Source organism: Triturus cristatus, chromosome 6 (genome assembly GCF_964204655.1).
Source record: "Triturus cristatus chromosome 6, aTriCri1.1, whole genome shotgun sequence".
Classification (NCBI taxonomy): domain Eukaryota; kingdom Metazoa; phylum Chordata; class Amphibia; order Caudata; family Salamandridae; genus Triturus; species Triturus cristatus.
This window is the reverse complement of record NC_140589.1, coordinates 667003905-667029460: the sequence shown is the minus strand read 5'-3', so window position 1 is coordinate 667029460 and position 25556 is coordinate 667003905. Positions and strand designations below refer to the sequence as shown.

At 48.1% G+C, this 25556-nt stretch overlaps 1 protein-coding gene across 1 annotated transcript in view; it reads right to left on the bottom strand.

Annotated features, from left to right (window-relative positions):
• Positions 1–25556, bottom strand: part of MDN1 (midasin AAA ATPase 1) — a 2002810-nt gene that overhangs the window by 1613246 nt on the left and 364008 nt on the right. The window contains exon 21 of the mRNA XM_085611158.1: positions 6492–6639. Within this exon, the coding sequence (XP_085467284.1) occupies positions 6492–6639 (148 nt within the window). The remainder of the gene's footprint in view (positions 1–6491; positions 6640–25556) is intronic.

The window sequence follows — 25556 nt, the reverse complement described above, 5'->3', positions numbered from 1 at the left end:
TGGATCCGGAGCTCTTTAAGTCGGTTTCTTCTGGACAGGTCCGCTGTCCACGGGAGATTGGAGTCTTTAGAAGCCAGCAGTCCTTCCAGGGTTTGCAGGCTGCAAGACAAGTCGCAGGTTTGCAGAAGCTGGAGACAGGCCGGTAGGGCTGGGACCAAGGCAGTCGTCTTCTTCAGTGTTCTCTGCAGGGATGTCTTCTTGCTTCTTAGGTCATCGCAGATCTAGTTTCTAGGTCTGGGGGAGCCACTAAATACAGAATTTAGGGACGTATTGGGGGAGTAGCAGGTAGGACCAATGGACACCTTACCTGGGGTAGCTACACCCTTTATTATGCCACCCTCCTGTGGGAGGGGCCATAGACCTAGCCTTGATTTGAGGGGTCTCCCCATCTTCAAGATGGTGGGGACTGAAAGATGTGCTTAACCTCGCATCCACCACCTTAGGGGTGGAATTGGCAGGGGTGGCCACACCTCCTATTCTTCTATGTTTTCCTGCCCCGCCACCCCTCCAAAGTGGTGTAAAACGGGGGCTCCCATCTGCTGCTAGCATTACAATGCTAGGGTTGCATTACAAAGGTGGCAGTCCTTTGAAGCTTCCCCCTTCGAGCACGGGCCCATCCTGCAGGAGGAGGTGTGACACCTCTGCCCAGGATGTGCATTATTTCTGGTCCCAGAAAGCACAAGCTCTATACACAGGGGTCCGGAAACATGACTGGTGGTGGCTGGCTAGCTACAGCTGGTCGGAGACCACACCAGGGTTGGTAGGTTTTCAGGGGGCACCCCTGAGTTGCCCTCCGAGTACATGGTACAATAAATCCCACACTTGCATCAGTGGGGATTTATTGAGAGGAGTAGTATGGTAACGAACACTCATGCGTTCAATAAAGCCTTCATGGTGCTGTGGAACTCGATTTGTCAAGTTTCCAGTCCATGTACTCTCTATGGCTTCACTGGCACTTACAGTATTAAGGAAATGACCCTAATATTGTAGAGGCATATCTGCTCATGCAGATCTGCCCTCACCTGTGGTATAGTGCACCCGGTCTTAGGGCTGTGAGGCCTGCTAGAGGGGTGACGTACCTATACCTTCAGGCAGTGTGATCTAGCAGGGGACCCAGGTGGGGTGCCATGTCGACTTTTTCGTTTTCTACCTCACAGGGGCATGCAAGGGCAGTGGCATGGTCCCAGTGAGGGTGGTCCTCTTCAGTTCCCAGCCCCTAGGTACCCAGGGTACCACTTACTAGGGACTTACAGGGGGCAGAAGTACCAATTGTGGATATGTTTTTAGGGAAGAAGCACTGGCACAGGGGACTTGGATGGCAGGGACCCTGCCCACTACAGTTGAAAACACATCAAAACTAGGAAAAAAGTGAAGGCTAACAATTGAAAAAGAGACACTTTCTCACAAGGTCAATTAAGATGCACCTGCGAAATTGGCGGGACCACACTATTTACTTTATCGGGTGACAACTGTATTCACCAAGATCTTTTAAACACTGCTACTGTGAGCAACACTAATGCACAGCATGTGAATGCAGAAAAGATCCATGCTGAAAAACCAAAAATCGCCAAAGCATCAATTTTGGAAGTTACCCTCGATACCAAAGAAACAACAATTACAATTTTTAGATTCCATTTGTTACCTAATTTAATAAGAACATGGGACATGTTCAGTAGATGGGCAGCAATCACCTCATGCAAGTCACCCTTTACCCTGGTGTGGGAAAATGATAACTTCACACCAGAAATTCAAAGAAATGTACTTACATAATGGAAATAGGCTAGCTGTTTCCTAATGATAGGCATGTGTAATATGAATTAGATGAGTTTTAAGAGGTCAAGAAAGAATATGGGCTGTCAGAGTACTTTAAGTGCATGCAAGTCAGACACTGGGTGATGCACCAAGGGCCAACACAGGAGACAACTAGCGAACTCTTTGCAATGAATAAATAGAAAAGAGACTAAGCCATTGTGGTGCATGCCATTACCAACCTCTAACATTCGAATGCAACTGGTGCTCATGTAAAGCGCTCTGATACCTTTGGGTCGAGTAAAAAAAAGAAGAAAAAAAAAACAAAATTCGACAGACAACTCAGATGAAGTATAAAGCCACATATCAGACTGCCTGATAACACGAATTAGGCATACAGCTAGATGGAGACCAATGTCAGTACATCTTCACTAGAATTACTAATCATGACAGACCAGCAATGGGAAGAGAAACCTTATTCACAATCCTATACTGATGGCATTTTATGCTGGCAAGACTACATGTGAAAGACCTGGCCAAAATGGATACATTTTGGAAGGTTTGCAGCAGCGATGCCATCATTTTCCACATACTATGGCACTACTGATATGGAGGATGTACTAGAACTATTAAAAAGGTCACAGATATGCAGATGCCCTGAGAACATCCTTTTGGGTCGCTTGCTGAATGGGAGCTACCCACTATACATGAAAAAAGACAGAATTGCAGCAAACCTACTCTTAGCAGAAAAATATTAAATACTGGTGCTACAGAAGAAGATAAAAGTGCCAATCTTGAAGTCTTGGTGGGGAAGGATATGGTGTTTACTTGGTATTATAAAGCTGGCACACAGTACCTACTGTAAAGGGAAGGGAAGACATCAATGAGTTCTGGGATCTCTTGGTGAATAATTTAGCTAGGGACGGGATTGTACACTGTTGAAGAACCCCAAGGAAACTACGCAAACTGACACCAGTAAACCAGGCTTTCTGGATGAGACTGGAAAGAGGCTTTTTGCTCCTTTTTAAGTTTTGTTTCTCTTATGTTGGCAGTCTATTATAACATGACTGCTGGCAAGTCTGTGAGGATGATGAATAACTTGATAAATCAATAAAAAAATGATTGAACATAAAATAACATTTTGCGAAACGAGCATCCACATCTATAAATACCTTCTTAGGTACTAGGAAAGAATGGATAAGGCTTAAGCTGTGCTCCAGAGGTATCAACTATGGAATCACCACTAAAGTGTGAAAAGTCTGCAGATGACCAGTACAGCATAGCAAGTTAATGTACCTAGAACAGCCGTCAGTAAGCATCTTTCAGGTCACAGGCGTCTCTGGATTATTGCCCAGCCTGACCCAAAACACATAAATATGTCAAGCGTTCATTGTTTGCCAGTGCGAGGCTAGCATGTGTTTACTTTGCTGTAGCAGCTCTCCGAAATGTTCCATCACCCCTGATAAGCTGTGCTCCCAACCTGCATCACTGATCATCGCTAGTGATCAAAGACTTAACCGTCAGGGAAGACGCAATGTTCCTCCAGAGCTCCCCAGACAATAACCAACTGCAGCCTGTTACCACATCCAGCTGACATCTGTTCTTAAGCAGCACTAATGTAGTAAAGAACTTGCACCTTTCACGAAGCTTTCATAGCATCACCTGCCTTCATCTAGGAAACTGCTGGAAGATGTGGCACTATCTGCTGTTCACACCTCTTCCCACCAAGTCAACTGCCAATTATCCATAGCCTAACCGCACGGAAGGATAACAAGGTCCCTGAGCAACTTAAGACGGTACTGGGCTACAGTTAGAAAGAAATGGGGGTCTCTAGTTGGCAGGTTGTTACACTGTGCAAGTAGTGACTCTTCTTCCAAGCCGAGGTAACAGGGATAAGCTTCTAAAATAACCCCTGCTCACCCCCCCCCCCCCCCCCCCCCAGCAGCGTCTCAGTCCAGCTACAGTGTCAGGAAGACCCGCAAAACAGTACCTTTAGAAATGTAGGGCATTGGGGACCTCGCAGTGAGCTCCGAAGAGCCGGTATCGGCAGACATTGGTTCCAGAGGTTGGTGCAGGAGTTGTTGGGCCCTTGAAGTTGCACGTATTGCAGATCGAACTCCGTGCGGTTGAAATCGGGAGCGCCGGCCGGCATCAAGGATGCGGTGTGAAAGTGCAGCATGTGGTGCACTCAGGTCGTGGTGCAGGCAGTGGTTTGGTGACTGTCATCCAGCGGAGTCGGTGAGACCAGGGCTGAGGTGCGAAGTGGTGCGGTGCTAGTCGCGGTGCTGGCAGGTCACGATGCAAGCAGTGGCGGCGTCGTTGCAGAAGCGCTGTTGTCACCTGACTAGCCGGAGTCTATGGCGCCGCATTAGTATGCCAAGGTTGTGGTGTGGGACGGGGCGGTGCGTCGTGTAACTTACGAGCGGTGCCCTCAAACCACAGTGCAAGCAGCAGCGTATATGTCAGCATGGAACATTGGGGGATACCAGGGCGCCGATGTGAAGCGAGGGGGTGAGCAGTGCGGTGTCCACAGGTCACGGTGCAAGTAGCGGCTCAGCATTGTCAGTAAGACCAGGATTTCGTTGAGAAGTGCGGCAGTGCCCTCTGCGGTGCCTTCAGGACACGGAGCTGCCAGGGGCCTCAGGTTTCTTTTTTTTCTGTTGCAGCACAAAACACACAGTTCCCAGTGCTGGTAGCAGATGAAAATGAAGTCTTTGCTGTTCCTGAGACTTCTTGCACAGGTGGCAGGCTCTACCTCAAGCCCTTGGAGAAACTCAAAGAAGTTGCAGAAAGTTCAGTCCAGTCCTTTCTCTACCCAAGACAGAAGCAGCCACTGTAGGATAACACAACAAAGCACAAAGAAAAGTAGTAGTTCCTCCTCACAGCTTGTCCAGCTCTTCTTCTTGGCAGGCTCCTTGATCCCAAAGAGTTTTAAAGTTCTGGGCCCCAATACTTCTACAACATTTTCCTTTGTTCTCTTGTGGCAAAAAGTCTCTCAGCTCAGTCCAAACCAGTTCCGTCTTCTCGGGTCCAGCTTCTTGGCAGGAGGAGGACAGAGCATTGTGCAAAGGAGACAGGGCCGATTCAGGTGCAAAATAAACTCCTCCCGCTACTCTAAATGCAGCCCAGGTCTATTCAGCTCAGCTCTGAGTCATCCAGGAAAGGCAGGACACACCTAAACCCCCCGGTGGCTGTCTACAGTGAATGCACATCCTAAACCCTTGTCAATCCAAAATCAGACTGTCAATACACAAACCAGCAAATGCTGGTTAAACAAGAAAATGACTACCTTCTAAAAGGAGCATTTTCAAACACACAATTAAAAAAAAGATTTCACTAAAAAGATGTGTTATTAAGTTCTGAGTTCAGAGAGCCTAAACTCCATTTATTCATCTTGTCCCCATGGAAAGTTCTACTTTTAAGAGGTTACAAAGCAACTCCCACGATAGCCTATGGGACAGATATCCTTTGAATAGTGAAAAACAAAATTGGCAGTATTTCGCTATCTGGACATGTCACACACACCAGGACATGTCCTAGCTTTCACATACACTGCACCCTGACCAGGGGGGTAACTTGGGCCTACGTGAGGGGTGCCTTACACGTAAGAAAAGGTAAGGTTAGGGCGTAGCAAGTATGAGGCACTTGCCAGGTCGACATGCCATTAAAAATTGTGTGCAGACACTGCAGTGGCAGATCTGAGACCCCTTTGAAAGGCTGCTTGTCTGGGTGGCACAATCACTGTGGCAGGCCCACTAGCAGCATTTGATTTACAGGCCCTGGGTGCACGCAGTGCACTATACCAGGGACTTAGTAGTAAATCAAATAAGCCAACCATGGAAACACCAATCCACAAACACAATTTAGAGTAGGACAACTTGCACTTTTACATTGAACAGCAGTGAGAAAGCGCACAGTGGCACTAAACCAGAAAAACGAAGTCCATGGGACCATTAAAAACAGGAGGCCAGAAAGCAAAGAGACAGGGAAAACATGCCAAAAGATGCAAGGTCTAATATCTACATAAACAGATAATGGCCTTGTGTTCAGGCTCCCGTGATCATTGTAGCCCCAGTCACCCACAGTTAATACATACCACCAACATAATTACCACAGTTATAACAGTGACACAGTTATCCAAGTATTACCAGTGCCATAAAATGTATTAAGGTTACAGGACACAAACTTAACAAAAAAAACTTCTCTTTGTAAAAGAACAAGGTTTAGACATCAGAGTTGCAGTGAGTGTGACCCTGCAACATTCTGAACGTCAAAGGATTTACTTGACAATTCAGTGAGCTTGCAGTCATATCTGGTTCATGTGCTTCAAATAAATGTGGAAAAACCTGTACCAAGTACTATGTAACTGCCCTTATGTTAAACCAAGCCCGAAGAACTGGCATAAGAGAAGGTAATAATGGTACTGCTGTTTTTTCACTTCAAAACATTTTCACATCTAAAACAGGCAACAAAAATGGCACACAACTCCCAGGAGCTAGTCTACGCTCAAGACATTTTGCTCAATACAGATAAACAGCTTGTCTCAACAGTTTGCCACTGCAAATAAAAATTCATCTGCAATTTTGCCAGGTCTCTCCACCCTTAACTTTTGGTTAACATCATGCCTTCTGCTGCTTTACAGGCTCACACAATCATTTAACACTTTAAAGAGACTTAGTCAACCTTTATTTCCAATCAAATACCCAATGTTTTGCTAACAATCATGCAAAATTAACCAATACCTCGTAAAGAGAGCGCTGTATGCTGTTGCATGGATTTGTAGCTGCGAATCTCAGAGCTCGGCAAAGTGTGCGAAGACTGTAATGAGGTCTGTGACCAGTCCCATCCACAAGCTTAGAATTGGATACTTTCCGCACAGATAAATAGAAGCTAGAAAATAAAGGGTGCATCAAAAACTTAATGTGCAAAAAGTAAGGTGAAGAATAAGAAATGCACAAGTAAAACCAAACTAAACATGCACTGAACCACAGGAATTCTTTTTCATTTTCATCTCACTACAATCATTTAATCGTAAAATTTCAATATTTGTCAATTCTTAGCTGAATTTTGAGCAATGGAAAAAAATGTGCACTATAAAAGGAGTAGAACTAAAGAAAAGGGAAATGTTACTTACCCTGTAAGCGTCTGTTAGTAGAATATAGTGCTGTAAATTCACATCCTTTTCATATTCCTGCCATCTACCAGACATTTGCAACTTGTTTTTCTTAGACGTCTTTTGCGCCATGATGTATACGGACTCTTTCCTAATTTGGCATGGTTAAGATTGCTTTTTGCATACAGGGTGTAGGAAAGTGCCCCTTTTTGCACGGTGACCCCCTAACGTTTTGTCAGATACCTGATACCAAATTGACTGAGTTGGGATCCTGCTAACCAGGTCCCAGCACCTGTGTTCTTTCCTAAAACTGTACCTTTGTACCCACAATTGGCACACCTCTGGGCCACCTATATGTCCCTTGTAAAAGGTACCCCTGGTACCAAGGGCCTTGTGACCAGATAGTGCCTCTGAGGGTTGCAGCATGTTTTATGCCACTCTGAGACCCTTCACCTTAACAACCCCACCCTGCCAATGCAGACGGGTGTTTTGGTGCAGACCAAACTAAAGAATCAACGTGGCACACATCTATGTGGGTCATGCGCACAAACATTGCCTGTGACATCCCTCTAGCAGGCCTAACTGCCCTGAAGGCAGGGTGCACCATACCCAGGTGAGAACATAGCTGCAAGAGCAATATGCCCCTACAGTGGGTCTGTGCTATTCACAGACACTAAGAGCAGTGAAACCATTTTGAATCCATGGGCTGAAAGTTTGTCAACACAAACTCCACAGCTCCATGATGGCTTTATTCAAGTCAGGGAAGTTTGGTATCAAACTTCCCAGAACATTAAACCCACACCGAATGCCAGTGTGGGATTCAATGAAAAATGCACTCAGAGGGCATCTTAGAGATGCCCCCTGAAAAACGACCAAACCTGGTGTGGTTCCTGACTGACTCCCAGCCATCTGCCACCATCAGACAGGTTTCTGGACCCCTGGGTAGAGAGCCTCTGCTCCCTGGGTCTGGAAACAAATCACATCCTGGGCAAAGGTGCCATGCCTCTTCCCCCAGGACATGCAGGGTCCTCGAAGAGGGAGCTACAAAGGTGTGCCACCTGTGTTAGCTGCCCGAGCCTTTTGCTGCTATCAGCAACTGGCTTCCATCGGTTCTGACCCCTAGTTTGGGTGTGAGAACCGGCGGGAAAACCTAGCCAGGAAGGGAGGTGTGCCCACCTTGGCCAACCCCACCCCTTTGGTGGGGGAGGTGAAGTGAAGGCCACCTCTCAGACCGTGCAATCTTTTTGATGGGGGGGACCCTCCAATCAGGAAGAGGTCTCTGCCCCTCACCCACTGAAGGGTGGCGTACTAGGGGGTGTAGACACCCTATGGAAGGGACCCATTGGTCCCAACCTGCACACCCCAGTAACACCCATAAAATCTAGTATTAAGGGGAACCCCTGAATCTTGCCTCCTCTGATTCGACGTGACAAGAAGGAGGACTAGCCTGTCTCCTGCTCTGAACCCCCTGCAAGTTGAACTAGACGTGTCCTGCAGCCAGCAGCCCCAAAGGACCCCAGGGACCCGTCCTGCCTTCCTAAAGAACTGTACTCTCCCGTGGACACCTGATTTGTCCAACAACAACCCAAGCCAGGACTCCAGATCTGTCCGGATGCGCGAGCCCTCACCACTCTGCACCCAGCGCCCATTCCCGGAGTGGCCCAACACCCCAGCGATGTCCCCCCCGGCGAACCGGACCTGTGTTCCTACGTTGGACGACCTCCACCCACCTTCTCCTCAAGGTCTGCAGCCCCATCCGGAAGGGTCCCCACGACCGAAACTGGTGAGAAGAGCCAGACAGGAACGGATACCCCTGCACCCACAGCTCATGAGACCTGAGATACCCTTTCCCTTTCCGCGACTGACGTCTACCATTGAAAAGCATTGAGCTCTAGACATCTCCTGAGCACGCTGCACCCTGCCACTGATGCACCGCTGGTGGAAGGGACTTGGTGCCCACCTGGGACCCGCTTTGCCCTAACTTTAACCCTAGGAGCTTAACTTCCGAGAGAGTGGCCTGCCCATGAGCAGCCCCCAACCGAGGTGCCCCAATGGCCAACACTGGCACCCGGCAATCTGCACCTGGCCGCCTTAGTGACGCTGGTGGTGCCCCTTGAGTGCCAACCTGAACCTTGGGGAACCTTGGTTCAACCCTCTAAAACTCCAATTCAGAAACACTTTACTTACCTGCAAACCTAACACTTAGTTTTTCCCCATTGGACTGAATGCTGGGTTTTCTCTGAAAATTCTTCTTTGTTGAACTGTCTTGTACTGCAACAAAACGTATCTTAGTGCCTTCCCAAAAGTTATGCTGTCTCCTAATGTCCTGTGTTGCTTGAACTGTGTAAGAAGTGTGCTTCATGATAAACTAGGAAAGTAATATCACAGTGATCCAAAAGTAATCTACAAGTAATGTCAAGTGCTTCTGAACAGTTAACAAATCCTTTTCTCAACTGCATAAGTAACCTAAATGTTCCTACAAATCCAGTGTTATCGGTCTTTTAAAAAATAATGTATGAAGAGTTTAACTTACCTGCTACTAAGTAAATCTTGGTTCTAGAAAGAAAACAAAATATTTATTTTTTATACAACAAATTGGTCTGGATTCAGTCTGAGTGTGTGACATCATTTCTTGCCTGAGTGTGTATAACAAATCCTTAACACTACCCCCTGATAAGCCTGACTGCTTAACCACACTTCCACAAAAAAGAGTAAGGTATTATCTACTTTAGCCTCTGCTATACCTCTGGGGATCCGTTTGACTCTGTGCACACTATTGCTTACTTTGGTTTAGTATATACATAGCCAACTTCCTAAAGAGGGTGAGCATACTGATGGACCAGTAGGTAGGACAGCTTGGAGACAATGTGTTCAGTTGTGTATAACAGGTTACAAATGTAAGTTAGAGAAGAATAACTGTAGCAACCACTGGCTCCCCAGGGAGGAGGGTGGGCGCATGTGAATCTACAGCACTACATGCTACGAACAGATGCTTACAGTGTAACATTTTCTATTCATAGCATGTGTGACTGTGGATACACAAGCTCTGAATAGACTGTAAAGCAGTCCTCTTTTCAACAATGTTCACCTAGAGGATGGTACACATGTTTGAAACTAAGTCCTTAAGGCAGCCTGACCAACTCTAGCTTGTTGGTGAGCTAGTACATCCACACAGTAGCGTTTATTAAATGTGTGTGGATATAAATGTATGGGAGCGGAGATGGCGGTGTTTGAAGTGAGGGGTTGCCCCCAAAAACATAGAAAGATATGGTCTCGGTGGACTGCATACCGTGGCATTGATCTTCCTCCTCTTCCTTCCCAATCCCCATAGGAATAGTCTCATGAGAAGTTTATGGGCCCACATGTATGATGCACTGTTTCCTCTTCCTGGTCCTATATGTGTATTGAAATTTGCTTGCCAATATGGGGGGTGTGGGGAAGTCTGCGCAGAGTTCTAAGTTTGTTTTCTTCTGTTTTGTATACAAAATGTGCCCATTGAGATATAAAATGCTGCTATCTCTGATATTTTGTTATCAAGTTGATTCTGTCGGGCTCTTGCCCGAGTGACACTGTAAAAATGTAATAAAATATGTTATTAAAAAAAATGTGTGTGGATAGGACGATGTAGCTACCTTACAAATGTCAGCTATAGAAATATTACCAAGAAATGCCACAGTGCCCCCATTCTTACAGGTGGAATGCAGCCAAGGTCGGACAGGCAATGCTCTTTTGGCTTTGAAGTAGCAGGTTTGGACGTACTTGACAATCCACCTAGCTATAACTGCCTTTGAGAGGATAACCTTTGTGAGGCTTAGTGAGCACACCAGAAAGTTGCTGTGTGTTGTCGAAAGTCTTGGTCCTGTCAATGTAGTACAGGGGGGGGCGTATTTGCACATCAAGAGTGTTAAGATCCCTTTCTGTTACAGAGTCTGATTGAGGGAAAAGATTGGGAGCTCTATAGCTGGTTTAGAAGAAAATGGCTACCACCCTTGGGAGGAATTTGGGGTTGGTCCTGAGGACAACTCTGTTGTTAATCACCTGGAAGAAAGGCAGCTTTAAGTGAGGGCCTACAGCTCGCTAACATGCCTTAGGGACCTAAAAGCTACAAGAAAGGTGACCTTAAAAGAGAAGAACTGTAAACGGCATGAGTGTAGAGGTTCAAAAGGAGAGCCCATTAGTCTAGTATAAACGATATTAAGGTTCCAGAATAGGGCACACGGAACTCTAGAAGGGATGACCAGTTTCAGTCCTTCCATAAAAGCCTTGATGACAAAGATAATAAATAATGGAGACTGTTCTATATGTAGCATGTAGGCTTCATTAACATCCAAGTGAAGGCTTAAAGAAGTGTAAGCTAGATCTGAATTCTGGAGGTGAAGAAAGTAATGGACACTATCCTGGACTGGAGGAAAGAGTGGTCCAGGTGCTTTGGAAGGCAGTAGTGGACAATCCCTTTCCACTTGACAGCGTAGTAGACACGCGCCTTGGGTCTGGAGGCATGTTTGAGAATGTCATGCATTCTTGAGGCAGGATGAGCTAACCAAATTCTAAGGCCTCAGGAGCCAAATGGCTAGATTGACCTAGGGTTTGGGTGTCTGGTTCTGCCTTGGTTCTGCGTGAGAAGGTCCTCCATGTTGAGGAGCTTCAAGGGAAACAGACTACTCAAGAACCAGGTTTGTTTCACCCACGAGCCACCAAGATGAGAGTAAGGGATGTATGCCAAAGATTCTTAACAACGTACAGAGTGAGAGGAGGAAAAGCATAGGCAAAGATCCCCGACCAGTTCATCCTTAGAGCAGTGCATTTGTGTGTGGTGGCGAAGAGGTCGACCTCAGTGACGCTCCCTCTCCCCCAATGACAGAATTACAGGTGTAGGATTTTAGTGTTCCCACTTGTGGCTGAATCCTGCTACGCTGCACTGCATATACGTTATGCACTCTCAGAAGATACTCTGCCATGAGGTGAATTACTTCAGGAAGGGGAGAAGGGTGGAATCTGTGAGTAATCTGCAGGTGTATAGAGCATACATCAGAAAAATCATTACTGATAGATAATTCTACCTGCAGATTCTGCTCCTTTGAAGAGATTCCCAACCATTGCATTCCTTAGGAGGTGGGCATGAGGGAAAAATCTAACAAGGAAATCTTGTGGCCATTCATCCTCACCTCTGAATCTACACAGTAGTGTTTTGCGAAAGTTTGGACGAATGCCCATGTCACCACTTTATAAATGCTCACTACCAACGCATCTCTAGTCAAGGATGCAGTGGAAGACTTCTTCCTGGAGGAATGGGTCTGAATTTCCTCAGGCGTTTTTGCTTCGCCAGTGCATAGCAGAACTTAATGTACAGTATAACCCAGAGGGAAACTGTTCTCTTTGACCCGCCTTGCTTTTCTTTTTGCCTATGTACCCAAAACAGTACTGGTCATCAGACCGTTCTTTTAAGTGTGGTGATGTTTGAGCTTAATGCAAAAATGGGATTAAACCTAGGCAACCACATCTCCTCCTGGGTAGGGTGTATCAGCGGTTTTTAAAGTGACCAACTGTCAGTACGAGCTCGCCTGGAAAGAAGCATATGAAAGGTGGACAAACCCTCATAGTCTGCAGCTCACAAACACGATGGGCAGACGTCTTCATATCTAAAAACACAGTCTTTAAAGTAACCAACCAAAACTGGTAACTATGCAGGGGCTGAAACTGAGTAATGTCAAAACTAAATTCAGATTCCGCCGAGGAACTGGCAGAAACAAATTCACAAACCCTTAAAAATTTGACTAGCGACTTCAACAAGGAAGGTTGCTCTGAAAGACATAAAAAGACTGACGAGGCCGCAATATATCTCTGGAACGTAGTAACTTTACTGGGCTAAGGACAAAGCGAATCGGAGGATAATAGCCACGGTCACTTTCATGGATCAACGTGTTTGCCGGAGCACCAGGCTATAAACTTATCCCAGAATAAACTAATTTAGTTGAGTGTAGGAAGCTGGCTCTGTATATACGATACCAAAGTGTGGTATTGTGTGCAGAGAGTCCAGTGGAACCCCAAAGGTAGGCAGAGGTAAAATTAGATAGAACCTTACTCTTTATTTGTGGTAGTGTGGTCGAGCAGTAAGGCATTATCAGAGGACAGTGCTAAGCATTTGTTGTACACAGTCAGCAAATTAATTCACACACACACACACAGACTGAACTTCAGACCAATTGTTTTTGTATAAAAGGAATATGCTACTTACCAGTATGCATCTGTTCTTGGCATGTAGAGCTGCAGATCTACACACTTTTGCATAGATCGCCATCTGGTGTTGGGCCCGGATGTTTGCAGTTTGATTTTCCTCTTGGAAAGTCTTACGAAGTCACGAGGTCAGTGACTCCTCCCTTGGTTCGTATTGCGTATGGGCTTCGGCTCCATCCTCAGATTGTTTTTCGCCAACAGGGAAAGATGAAGCGTAGTAATAACAGTGAAGAAACCCATGTGTGTTGTATCTAAATAAGATACACTGGAACAGATACAGGTAGCCGGGGAGGCGGGTGGGCGTGTGTAGATCTGCAGCTCTACATGCCAAGAACAGATGCACACTGGTAAGTTGTATATTCCGTTCGAGGCATATGAGCTGCAGATTACACACTTTTGCATAGACTATATAGCAGTTCCCAACCTTAGCTGCGACCACCGGTATCTGTTGCAGTGGTTTGAAATAGTGTTTTTAGTACAGCCTGGCCCACACTAGCTTGTTGCTTGGTTTGCACATCTACACAGTAATGTTTAGTGAAAGTGTGCGGTGTTGACTGTAGGAGAGTAGGGTCTGCTTTCTATGTTCACCCCCACTTTTTGCTTTTGCTTTACTGGTTTTCGACTTAGATGTGGCTGTGGGCCCACAGCCCTGCTGTTCTCTCTCTAAATTGATACTATGTACTTTAGGTGCATAACCCCTTTGGATAGGGTCACCTTATTGGCCCCTGTACAGTGTACCTTAGGTACCCAGGGCATAGGTGTACCCTAGGCCTACCAGGGGCTGCAGCATGTATTATGCCACCCCTGGCCTGGCCTTCCATTATGACACAACTGGCTGATCACTCAGCTGGGGCAAGGTCGTGTAATCACCCCTTGCTTAGGTGTAGTATTCCTATACCTAACTTACATATAGACACATGTGAACCTATCAGCCACTCCTATGGCAGGCCTTAACAATCCTGGAGGCAGAGTGCTTGATAACATGTGAGATGGTGCTCTAGCATGAGCTGAGCATGTCTGCAGCTTTCGGAACCATGTCCTTATAGCTGTTCTATGATACAGCCTAGCATATACTCTTAAAGTGCCTTATAATCTTAGACGGTTATGGTAACTATGGTTTGGCTTTATCAAAACATGTCGTGTAAGGTGTCTAACACTTTGGAATAATACCCCCATCCCATTTCTGGGGATGAGGATATTATCCCTCCCTTCTAGAGGGAGAAGACATGTTGTAACCTACATACCCAGTTAAAGTTAACCAGAGCCCCAGCATCACAAAATGGATGCTGCTGCCACAGACACGAGTCTGACCTCCTGCTGCTGGGAGTGATCCCGGCAAGGGAGGCTTGGACAATAGGTTTCCTGCCTTGGGAGGTGCGAGCACCACCCCAGACAGGCCTTAGTGTATTGGGGCAGGAAGGGATGAATAGAATGAGACATGCCTGGGGCACACAAGGTGTCCTGTGCATAGTCCAGTTCAAACCGGTGCTGGGGCTCTCCAGCCCCAGTCCTGGCGCGAAACTGGACAAAGGGAAGGGGGTGTAACCACCCCCCTCCCAGGTCCCACCCATAAGGCGTGACCTAGCAGGTAACCCAGCCCCCCAGATTTGGATAAGAGTGGTAGCTGGGCCCCAGGAGATTAGATTATCCTGAACCTGCAACTTGAACAGAAACTCTGGACCTTCGACATTCGACGAAAGAAGAAGACTGAAGAATCTCCCTTGTGGCCAAGGAGTGGCTACCCTGTGCAAACAGGCACCATCAAGAGACTACCCTTTGCTTTGCTAAAGTTCTACGAGGGTCCGACTGCAGAGCCCGACCAGAGCCTTGACTTCCAGACTTCTCCGACCCTGATCCACATCCATCGGTCATTGCTAACTGGATGACTGAAAATCGTCTCCAGCTTAATTCATCTAAGACTGAGGTGCTACTGGTTGGAAAGGAGACCCTAAAATGGGACGACCAGTGGTGGCCATCTGCATTGGGACCTGCACCCACCCCTAAGAAGGAAGTTAAAAACTTGGGTATCATGGTCGATAACCGACTAGACCTTGACCCCCACGCCAAAAAGGTAGCAGGCATGTGCTATGGCCGTTTACGGTCTCTGAGACCCATTCTGGGTTTTTTCGAACCCCAAGTACGTCAGACGATCATTCATGCCATGGTGCTGTCAAACATCGACTACTGCAATGTCCTCATGTTGGGCTCCAACCATTCCACGATTTATAGACTGCAAAGAGCTCAGAATGCGGCCGCACGTAGTCTGTTCGGTCTGCCTAAAAATTGTCATATCTCTCCCATTCTGCATCATTTGCACTGGTTGCCTGTAAAGCAGCGTATACAATTTAAGGCACTCTGCCTTATCCATAAAATTCTTTATTCCTCGGGCCCTAAAATTCTGCAGAATTTAGGTTCTCTATATGCCCCCACTCGGGCTCTTCGTTCTGCAGATCTGACTCTGGCTCACATTCCTATGATCAAGAGGAGCAGAGCAGGAGGCCGATCCTTCAGATATTTGGCCCCAAAATTGTGGAATACTATCCCACTTGAAGCTCGTGCTATCACAAATCACTTGGCCTTCAGAAAGAAAATTAAGACCTGGCTATTTACCATTCTTTAGGCCCGACTTTCTGTAGCTCTTCCTACACCTGGCTCGGTTGCTGCGTATCTGGTTGTCTGCAAGCGCTGGGACGCCCCGTTGCTGGGGTAGCCATGCGCTATACAAGCTACCTTAACATAACATCCACAGCCGAGCTGAGATCCGTGGAGGCGACGAGAGACGTGGGACCGGCTACCAGGGAAAAGTGGCGAGTATCTTCCAGCGCAGCTTCTGAGGTACCCTCGAAGTTGTGCACCGGGGATTGAGAAGCCCCAACCACAAGCACCATCTGCACCGAAGATCAGCCCCCCACACTCCACAAGTCCTGCGTGGGGCCCTTCAGCATTTTCCTGCTTGCCGCGTCTGTCCGGTTGCTTGCCCGTTGGCTAGTGGCCTTTGTGACGACGCACCCAGAAATCTTCACTGCTGGTTTGGCTCCTCCAGACTGGCTCCCGCTTCCTTGCAAAAGAGAAGCACCCCAGACCTTCCTGGTCTGCACCAGAAGCAAGTCCTCCGTTCTTCGTGGGTTCCGCTTGCCAAGGCTTGGTGAGTCCTATTCCAACTTCGAAGCCGCCGACAGCAAGAGCCTTCGTGGGACAGCTCGCCTCCTGGTCCTGGTCGTCCTCGACGTTTCCTGGTCCTCGTGGCTGCAGTGACAAGCTTCACCTTCACCTGCAATCTTCACGACATCGCCTGGTTCCTTCCTGGTTCCACGTGGTCACTGGCTAGTGACCTTGACTCTGTCCCTTCTGCTTGCAGGTCTCCTCTCTTCTTGATCCCAGCCTTGGGATCCACCGTACACTCTTCACTGACTGCCTGTCAGCAACCTTCCTTCAGGCATCCATAGAAGTCCACGACGAAACCCGACGCAAGTTCACACCTATGCACCCGCAGTCCGTGGGCTAGGTAACTTGGGTACTTCAGTGCTCACAAGGGTAGTGACTATCCTAGGGTCTAGTTTCCGAGTCTCGACTCTCTGGCTGCTTCAGAAGTGTCCTTAAACTGTTAATTGCTAACAACTACTATTTCTATCGACTTTTACGCATTACGCGTGAGTGTTTCCACTCTGCACCTGAATCCCGTGGGCCTCCCACTTCCTAACTGTTGCTAGTGTAGTGTAGCCCCAGCGATTCCCTAGGCCTAGGCCTATCCTATTTCCGTGACAGTGGTCCTTATACCACTTAGTTAGTATATGGTTTGCGTGGCCCCTAGGGCCTAACTGTATTACTTACCTGTGTGACTTAATGTATGCTTGAATAAGACTGTGTTGTACTTACCTCTAATCTCATAAAGAGTGCTGAGGGTTTGACTAGAATAAATACACTTTATTTTATATATATATCTGTTGTGGTGTCCTTTCATTTGGTATTCAAGGGATTATATATGGTATCACAGCTGGCTTCACATGCCATTCAGAGTTTAGCCTAAGACTGCTCTTGTCCATGCTACCACTAGGATAGCTGGTCTATAAGGTTGACTTTACAGGGGGAGGAGCCAAGATGGCGACCGGGACGGCAGCGTAGGCTCCCGGCTCCGTGAACCTCCGCATCCCGCACAGATATCCTGCATGAGATCCTTAGCCTGCGCTATATGCCCGTGTTGGTGAATAAGAGCGGCAACTGATCGTGTGATTCCGAAGTTTCTGGCGGCGGTATCGCCGGAGAAATGTCCATTTGAAGTTTGCGGCCTGTGCAACCCTGGAACCGGGACCTCGAGTGGATAACATGGCCGGGCGGCAGTTCAACAACAGCGGCCTTTGGTGACTGGGTGGAGTCGGACTAACCGGAGCGGTGCGAATATCGGCCTACATTTCGCCGTGGTCGTTCCTACCACTAAGCGTAGCGGAACGAGTGCATGCCCGAGGTGGCTAATCCAAGATTCCCCGGTAATTGTCTCAGCCTTCGCCGGTGAGCTGCCCGGCCGCCGCCCGTAACTCGCCTTGATTCTTGCGGACTGCTCCCGGATTTTCGCGGGCGCAGGTCCGTGGTGGGGATGACTGTTTCTCGTGACCACACACCGGATATATTTTTTGCCTGCCCCCGAAACCCTGATTCCAGTGACATGGAACCTGAGGCGCTTGTCCCTGAGTCCTGGTCCCAATCTGGGTTGGACCTACCCGGCGGCCATCTTGACGGGACGAGGTCTACCATCCTGTACACTGGGTCGCAGCACGATTGGAAGTGTGCGACTATGAGGAGCGTAGCGGAGCGAGCGCCGAATGCTGTGCTGGGGTATGGCGATCTTCTCGAGGCTCTCGGTGCCCTTCATTCCACCTTGGTTCACGGCGCCTGGGTATTGGGGAGTAAGCTTGATGGGGTGGCATTAGCGTCGGAACAGTTGCTGCCTGCCTGTCCCCAGGTACAAGGGGACCTCCTACACCGCACACAGGAGGACAGTGTCGTGGCCGCCCCTGTGGATAGTGACCAGCTGGAAACTCCGGACAGTATCTTAACGTGTGATCGGCAGGCTGTGGGTCTGGTCCGGAGGTCTTGGACCTGAGTGGGGGGGGGTGGCCTTGTCCCGTGCGCGGCCTCCGGCAACCCAGGCAACATTCAAGCAACGGTCGCCTGCTCTGGCTGATTTCGCTTTCTTGGACCTTGTGTGCGGTGCAGATCCTGGGGCAGCACTGGGAAAGACGACTCTCCATACTGCTGACTGTGTTGGTGATCAGAGACTTCCACCCTACCTGTGTGTGTCGCTTCCTGTTCTCTTTTGGACGCTCCTCTTCTTTGTAGCATTGGACATGGCACTGGGTCGATGGGTATGCATGGGTAGATTCGCAAAGAGTGGCCAAGGATAAGGCTGATCCTTCAGAGGTGGTCATCTAAAAGGCGGGCGGGCTCAGGGGTTGCGTGCTCTCACGGCATAACTGTTAGTGTAATAGGCGCGTAATGCTCCCCATTCTTCTTTGACTTGGTCGATTCTGTGTTGGTTATTGTTTGCTTTGGGGGAAAACAAATTGTGCGGGAGGGAGAAGCCGGGGGCATGTTTTGAAGGCCCTCCTCCAGTTTATTACTATTCTCTTTACTCCCCCGTCTGGTGGGGTTTCTTTTCCTACTCCTCTTTCTCTGTTTCTTCTATATTTCGGGTCTGGTTCCGGGGCGACAGGCACGCTGCTGGGGGGGGGGGGCCGTACTCATCTGCAGAGGTGCAGGGTTGGGGGAGGGGATCCTTTAGTCTTTAACCCCTTTTTTCCATGGCCTCCTTTTTCTTCTCTTATTCTTCTTTGTCTTTCTTTTCTGGGATCAGCATGGTAGAACTCCTTCGTCGTTAATCGCTGCGTTTTTATGTGTGCCACAATTTCCGTGGTGTTTTCTGGGTTTTAGGGCAGGGGACTGCAGGCGCAAATGGCCGTGATATTCCTCCACATCCTGAACATCTTGTTTCAGCGCCATTGACTAGATAAATTGCTGTTTATTGTGGACGTTTATTATTCTGCCTGCCATTTCTTGCTGCCGGGAAACTGTTTGGCACCTGATCCTTCCATCCTCCCTTATTATAAAATGAAAACCTCTTTTATCCTGGTCTCCTATTTGGGCTGTTCAGTGGCCGAGAGTATACCAGCATGGTGATTCTGCTCCCCGAGGTACTGCCTGTGATAAATATTGATTTCTGTTACTCTGATTGCTTAGCGGCCGGCCCCGGGGGTTGTAGGCCCATACTTGTTATTGGTTGAAATGTCAAAGGTTTTTCAAAAAAAAAAAAAAAAAAAAAAAAAAAAAAAAGGTTGACTTTACAACCAATCACCATAAGGGTTGTTTGGACTGATATAAGGTGTACACTAGAACTAGTGACATCATACATCAGGCCAACTTCTCACATTGACCATGTAGCTGCCTTGCAGATATCGTCTAATGGGATGTTCCGTAGAAAAGCCATAGAAGCCCCTATCTTTCTTGTAGGGTGGGCTTTAGGGGGAACAGATAGCGTGCGTTTTGCTTTGTGGTTACAAATCTGTATGCATTTTACAATCCACCTAGCTATCCCTGATTTAGAGATGGGGTTGCCTTTATGAGGTGAAGAGAAAGAGACAAACCGTTGCTTTGTCTTCCTGAAAGGTTGTGTTCTCTTGATATAGTAAAGCAAGGCCCTTTTAACATCCAGTGTGTGTAGAGCCCTTTCTGCAACCGTTTGAGGTTGCGAGAAAAAAACCGGTAATTCTACCGATTGGTTTAGATGAAAGGGTGAGGTGACTTTGGGTAGGAATTTTGGGTTGGTACGTAGGACAACCTTGTTCGGGTACATTTGGAGAAAAGATTCTTGTATAGTAAGTGCTTGTATTTCACTGACCCTTCTAAGGGAGGTGATGGCTACAAGGAAAGCTGTTTTCCATGTGAGGAATTGCAGTTCGCATTTATGCAAGGGTTCAAAAGGCGGTCCCATTAGCCTTGTGAGCACTATATTTAAGTTCCACACAGGTGAGGGTGGCACTCTGAGGGTAATTATTCGTTTTAGGCCTACGAAGGCTTTAATGGCAGGCACTCTGAAAAGTGATAGGTGCTGTCTGTTTTGTAAGTAAGCGGCAATTGCTGTGAGGTGTAGCCGAATGGATGTATATGCTAGGTTACATCTTTGTAGGTGTAGTAAGTAGCATATGATGTGCTGTATGGATGCGTCTAGAGGGTTGATTGTGTTGTTATGGCAATAAACAACAAATCTTTTCCACTTGGCAGCGTAGCAGGCTCTAGTGGTAGGGCGTCTAGCTTCTCTGATAACATTCATACAGTCAGGGGGAAGGTTAAGGTATCCGAATTCTAGGATCTCAGATCGCAAGGTTGAGCTGAGCTGGGTCCGGGTGTCTGATCTCTCCATGGCTTTGGGTTAGGAGGCATGGTGAGAGGTGTAATTTTTGGTGTGGCACTACTGAGAGTTCCAGCAGCGTGGTGTACCACGGTTGTCTGGCCCATGTTGGAGCTACTAGAATGAGTGTGAGGGAGTGCTGTTGTAGCTTTCGCACCACTAATGGAATTAGTGGGAGAGGTGGAAAGGCGTATGCAAATTTGCCTGACCAGTTCATCCATATCGCATTGCCTTTGGACAATGGGTGTGGGTATCTGGCGGCGAAGTTTGGGCATTTTTTGTTTTCGTGGGTGGCGAATAGGTCTATCTGTGGATGCCCCCACATCTGAAAGAACGGGTGAAGAACCTGCGGGTGAAGTTCCCACTCGTGGATCTGCTGCGTCTGTCTGCTGAGCAGATCTGCCATGGTGTTTTGGACTCCTGGGACATGCTGGGCTAGGAGAAAGATTTTGTGTGGAATTGCCCATCTCCATATGCTCTGTGCTAGTTGAGAGAGCTGTGGAGAGTGTGTGCCGCCTTGTTTTTGGATGTAGTACATGGCGGTCATGTCTGTGCAGATAAGGACTGCCTTGCCTAAAATCTGTGTGTGAAAGGATTTTAGGGCTAGAAAGATTGCCAGTAACTCCAGATGATTAATGTGGAGTAACTTTTGTTGCGGCATCCATGTGCCCTGCACTGTGAGGTGTAGTAGATGAGCTCCCCAGCCGGAGAGCGATGCTTCTGTTGTCAGGATTATTTGTGGAACCGGGTCCAGGAACGGTCGACCTTTGGAAAGATTTGTGGTGTTCCACCACTGCAGAGAGCGATGGGTGCGTCCGTCTACCAACACCAGATCTGTCAGTTGCCCCTGGGCCTGGTTCCATTGGCGCGCTAAGCACTCTTGGAGTGGACGCATTTGGAGCCTTGCATGAGGCACTATGAAAATGCAAGAGGCCATCATCCCGATCAGTCGCATAAACACTCTTGCTGGGAGGGAGTGTTGAAGTATGAATTTTTGACGCAAAGCCTGAATGCTTGCAATCCTGGCCGGATTGGGGTAGGCTGTGGCTTTTGAGGTGTCTATGGTGGCACCGAGGTATTGCTTTATGTGGGATGGTGTTAGCTGGGACTTTTGGTGGCTCACCGTGAAGCCTAGTTGATGAAGTAGTTGGATTGTAGTGGCGGTGTGGTGTACACATTGGTTGTAGGACGCGGCTTTTATCAGCCAGTCGTCCAGATACGGGAGGACGTGAATGTGCTGTCTTCTGAGATGTGCCGCCACTACCGCTAGGCACTTGGTGAATACCTGTGGTGCTGTTGTGACCCCGAATGGGAGCACCTTGAACTGGTAGTGTTGCCCGTCCACTACGAATCTGAGGTACCTTGTGGGCATGGTGTACCGGAATGTGGAAGTATGCGTCTTTCAAGTCCACTGTGGTGAGAAAGTCGTTCTGGGAGAGGAGCGGAAGTACCTGCTGAAGTGTTACCATTTAAAAATGGTCCGAATGTATGTATGTGTTTAGAGGCCGGCGATCTAAGATAGGTCGTAGAGTCTCGTCTCTTTTTGGTATCAGAAAATATAGGGAGTAGACCCCTACATTTTGCTGATCGTGGGGGACCTGTTCTATTGCGTGTTTTTGTAGGAGGGAGATTACCTCCTGTTTTAGTAACGTGGAATGTTCTTGTGACATTGGGCGTTGCCTGGGTGGAATGTTGGGAGGTAGATGCGAGTTCTAGGCAGTACCCTGAACGAATAAATTGGGTCACCCACTTGTCTGATGTGATGGACTCCCAGACATGAAGGACATTTTGTAGTCTGCCCCCGACCGGAGTGGGATGGTCTGGGGGGAGCAGGGGAAAGTCATTGGGTAGGCGGTGTGGCAGAGCGGGCGGTATTTGTTTTGCCTTTGCCTTTATTGTTATTGCCTCTATAGCCGCCTCTTTGATAACCTTTTGTGAAGGTGGACTGAGGAGGGGATTTGTAGGACGTGGACGCGCTATCTGAGGAATAGCCTCTGCCCGTGCCCCGAAAGGAAGAGCAGCGAAAGGAGCGCCTAGGAGGGTGTGACTGTAGGGATCCCATAGATTTCGCCGTATCTGTGTCTTTTTTCATCTTCTCGAGGGCCTCATCTATCTTTGGACCGAATAAATATTCCTGATCGAACGGATGGTTTAATATGGAGGCTTGTACCTCGGGTTTAAAGCCAGAAACTCTCAGCCAAGCGTGTCGATGGAGTAGGACACTGGTGTTAATGGCCCTGGCGGCTGTGTCTGCTGCGTCTAAGGCACAGCGTATAGAGGTATTAGTTATAGTCTTACCCTCTTGAATTAATTCATTGGCCCTATTTTTATATTTTTCTGGGAGATGGTGCATGATGGTTTCTAGTTCGTATCTGGCCAATAGCGCTTGAGTGTTGGCGATACGCCATATATTGGCTGCCTGTGACGCAGTGCATTTTCCTGACGCGTCCAGGAGCTTTGATTCTTTGTCAGGTGGTGGTGCTTCGCCTGACGCCTGGGAATTTGATCTCTTTCTTGCGGTGGATACCACTAGGGAATCCAGTGGCGCTGGCCCTTTGATGTAGGCAGGATCTGTGGGGGCAGCTTTATACTTTTTTTCTATGCGTGGGTTTAAGACCCTAGCCCTGACTGGGTCTTTAAAAACCTCTGGCGCATGTTTTATGTAGCTCTACCCCGTGATAATGTGCCGCCCTCTGAAGTAGGTGGTGAAAACCTAGTGAGTCTTCTGGTGGAGATGGCCTGGATGGATAGAGGTCATCTTCTGGGACATCTGGAATGTCTGGATTATTATAATCATCCCAGGGGTTTGGGGATCCTGTAGGGGTGGGGTCTTGTGGCACATCTGCTGGGTCGTAGTATGGGTCCCCCTGATCATCATGGTCTGGAGACTGGGTCGGAGAGCGATGAGGGAGGGGTGGAAGAGGTGGGGAAGGCACTCTGAAAGGGGAGGTAGCACAGTCCTTCCTCTTTGGAGGTGGAGGTGGAGCTGGAGCTGGTTTGTCCAAATGTCTCTTTTTAGAAGACAGTGCCAAATGTCCAGTTTTTGGATCCTTGGTAAGTGTCTTTTGCAAAGGATCCGGTGTAAAAAGTTCTTGCGACACTGGTTGTTCGGTCAGCGCCGACGTTGTCGGGGCCGACGGCTTTTTAGCCTTGTCTGTGCCGTGCTTTTTGGGAACCTCCGATTTTTTGTTCGGTGCCGAGACAGGCTTCGGCGCAGAGGATTGTCGGTGCCGAGGGGCCTTATGATGTTTGGTCAGCACCGAGAGGCTGGGTTTGGAAACCGAGGGTGATGGTGCGGAGCACGGTGTCGAGGTAGAGGCCGATCTCTTCTTCGGTGCCGAAGGGTGTTTTTCGGCACCGCTGGCAGGCTGGCTAGAGCCCGAGCCGCCGGAAGGCTTACTTGGCTTCTTCACCGGGCCCGAAGGTGGGGTGTTCGAAGCAGTGTCTTTGGTCTTGCCTAGGCCCGGAGGCAAAGGCGTGACCGAAGCCTTTTTGGGTGTCGGCGCGCGTGTGGGAGGGGGTATTTTACTCACGACCCTCTGCGCCGGGGTGATGTCCTCCACATCCGAGTCGTCGGCTTCGGAAGCACTGACGAGGTCCTCTTCGGTGTGCTGTTGTCCCGGAGCTTCGACGTCGTCCCCGAAGAGGTCGACTGGAACGGAGGTTGAGGAGTGCGTCATTTTTCGTCTGGCCCTTCGATCTCGAATAGTCTTTTTGGATCTAAAAGACTTGCAGGCGGGACAGTCTCGAGCCTCGTGTTCAGGGGAGAGGCAGAGGTTGCACACCTCAAGAAGATCGGTGTTGGGGAATTTGGACCCACATCGAGGGCACTTCTTGAATGGAGTTCTTTCCATCAGCCGGGACCGGAGCCTGGATAGGCCCGAAGGCCGCCGTCAATGACTGGAATCGAAGGTGCGTCGAAGAAGAAGGTGATTGAGGAGATCAGTATCTAAACAATACCGCGGAGAGCGAGGATTCCGCTTCGATCGTCGAACTGGAATGTTCAGAACTGGAGCGCGAAGTATTACATCCGAGCCCGATGGCGGAAAAAAACAATCTGAGGATGGAGCCGAAGCCCACGCGCAATACGAACCAAGGGAGGAGTCACCGACCTTGTGACTTCCACAAACTGCAAACATCCGGGCCCAACACCAGATGGCGATCTATGCAAAAGTGTGTAATCTGCAGCTCATATGCCTCGAACATAATCTTTTGGTTATTTTATTTCTAGAACCAAGCAAGCTTTGCACAGGTAAGCAATAAATAATTTACAGTACTAAATGCTGATTGTAAAACAGTTCAATTGCAATTGTAAATGTACTATGGTTTGACTTACAGTATTGTTTCAGAGAAATGCAATCACTTGTAAATACAGTACATAGACTTGAATGGAATTTTCAGTAAAATAGCAGGTAAGTTACTTTTCTTACACAGTGCTGTATGCCTGGATGCAGCACTGGTGCATTTCCTATAAACAGATGAGTAAAAGCATTTTTGTTAAATCGTACCATTTTAAAGAATTTCTTTAGTTTTCAAAACTCCACACAGGACAAAGTGTCAATGTTATGCTATGGAGGAAAGGAATATGCTACTTACCAGTATGCATCTGTTCTTGGCATGTAGAGCTGCAGATCTACACACTTGTGCATAGATCGCCATCTGGTGTTGGGCCCGGATGTTTGCAGTTTGTTTTTCCTCTTGGAAAGTCTTTGGAAGTCACGAGGTCGGTGACTCCTCCTTTGGATCGTTTGGCGCATGGGCTTCGGCTCCATCCTCAGATTTTTTTTCGCCAGCAGGGAAAGATGGAGCGTAGTAATAACAGTGAAGATGCCCATGTGTGTGTTATCTAAATAAGATAAACTGGAACAGATAACGGTAGCCGGGGAGGCTGGTGGGCATGTGTAGATCTGCAGCTCTACATGCCAAGAACAGATGCATACTGGTAAGTAGCATATTCCGTTCGAGGCATATGAGCTGCAGATTACACAGTTGTACATAGATTATATAGCAGTACCCACCGTTAGCGGCGACCACCCGTATCTGTTGGAGTGGTTTGAAATA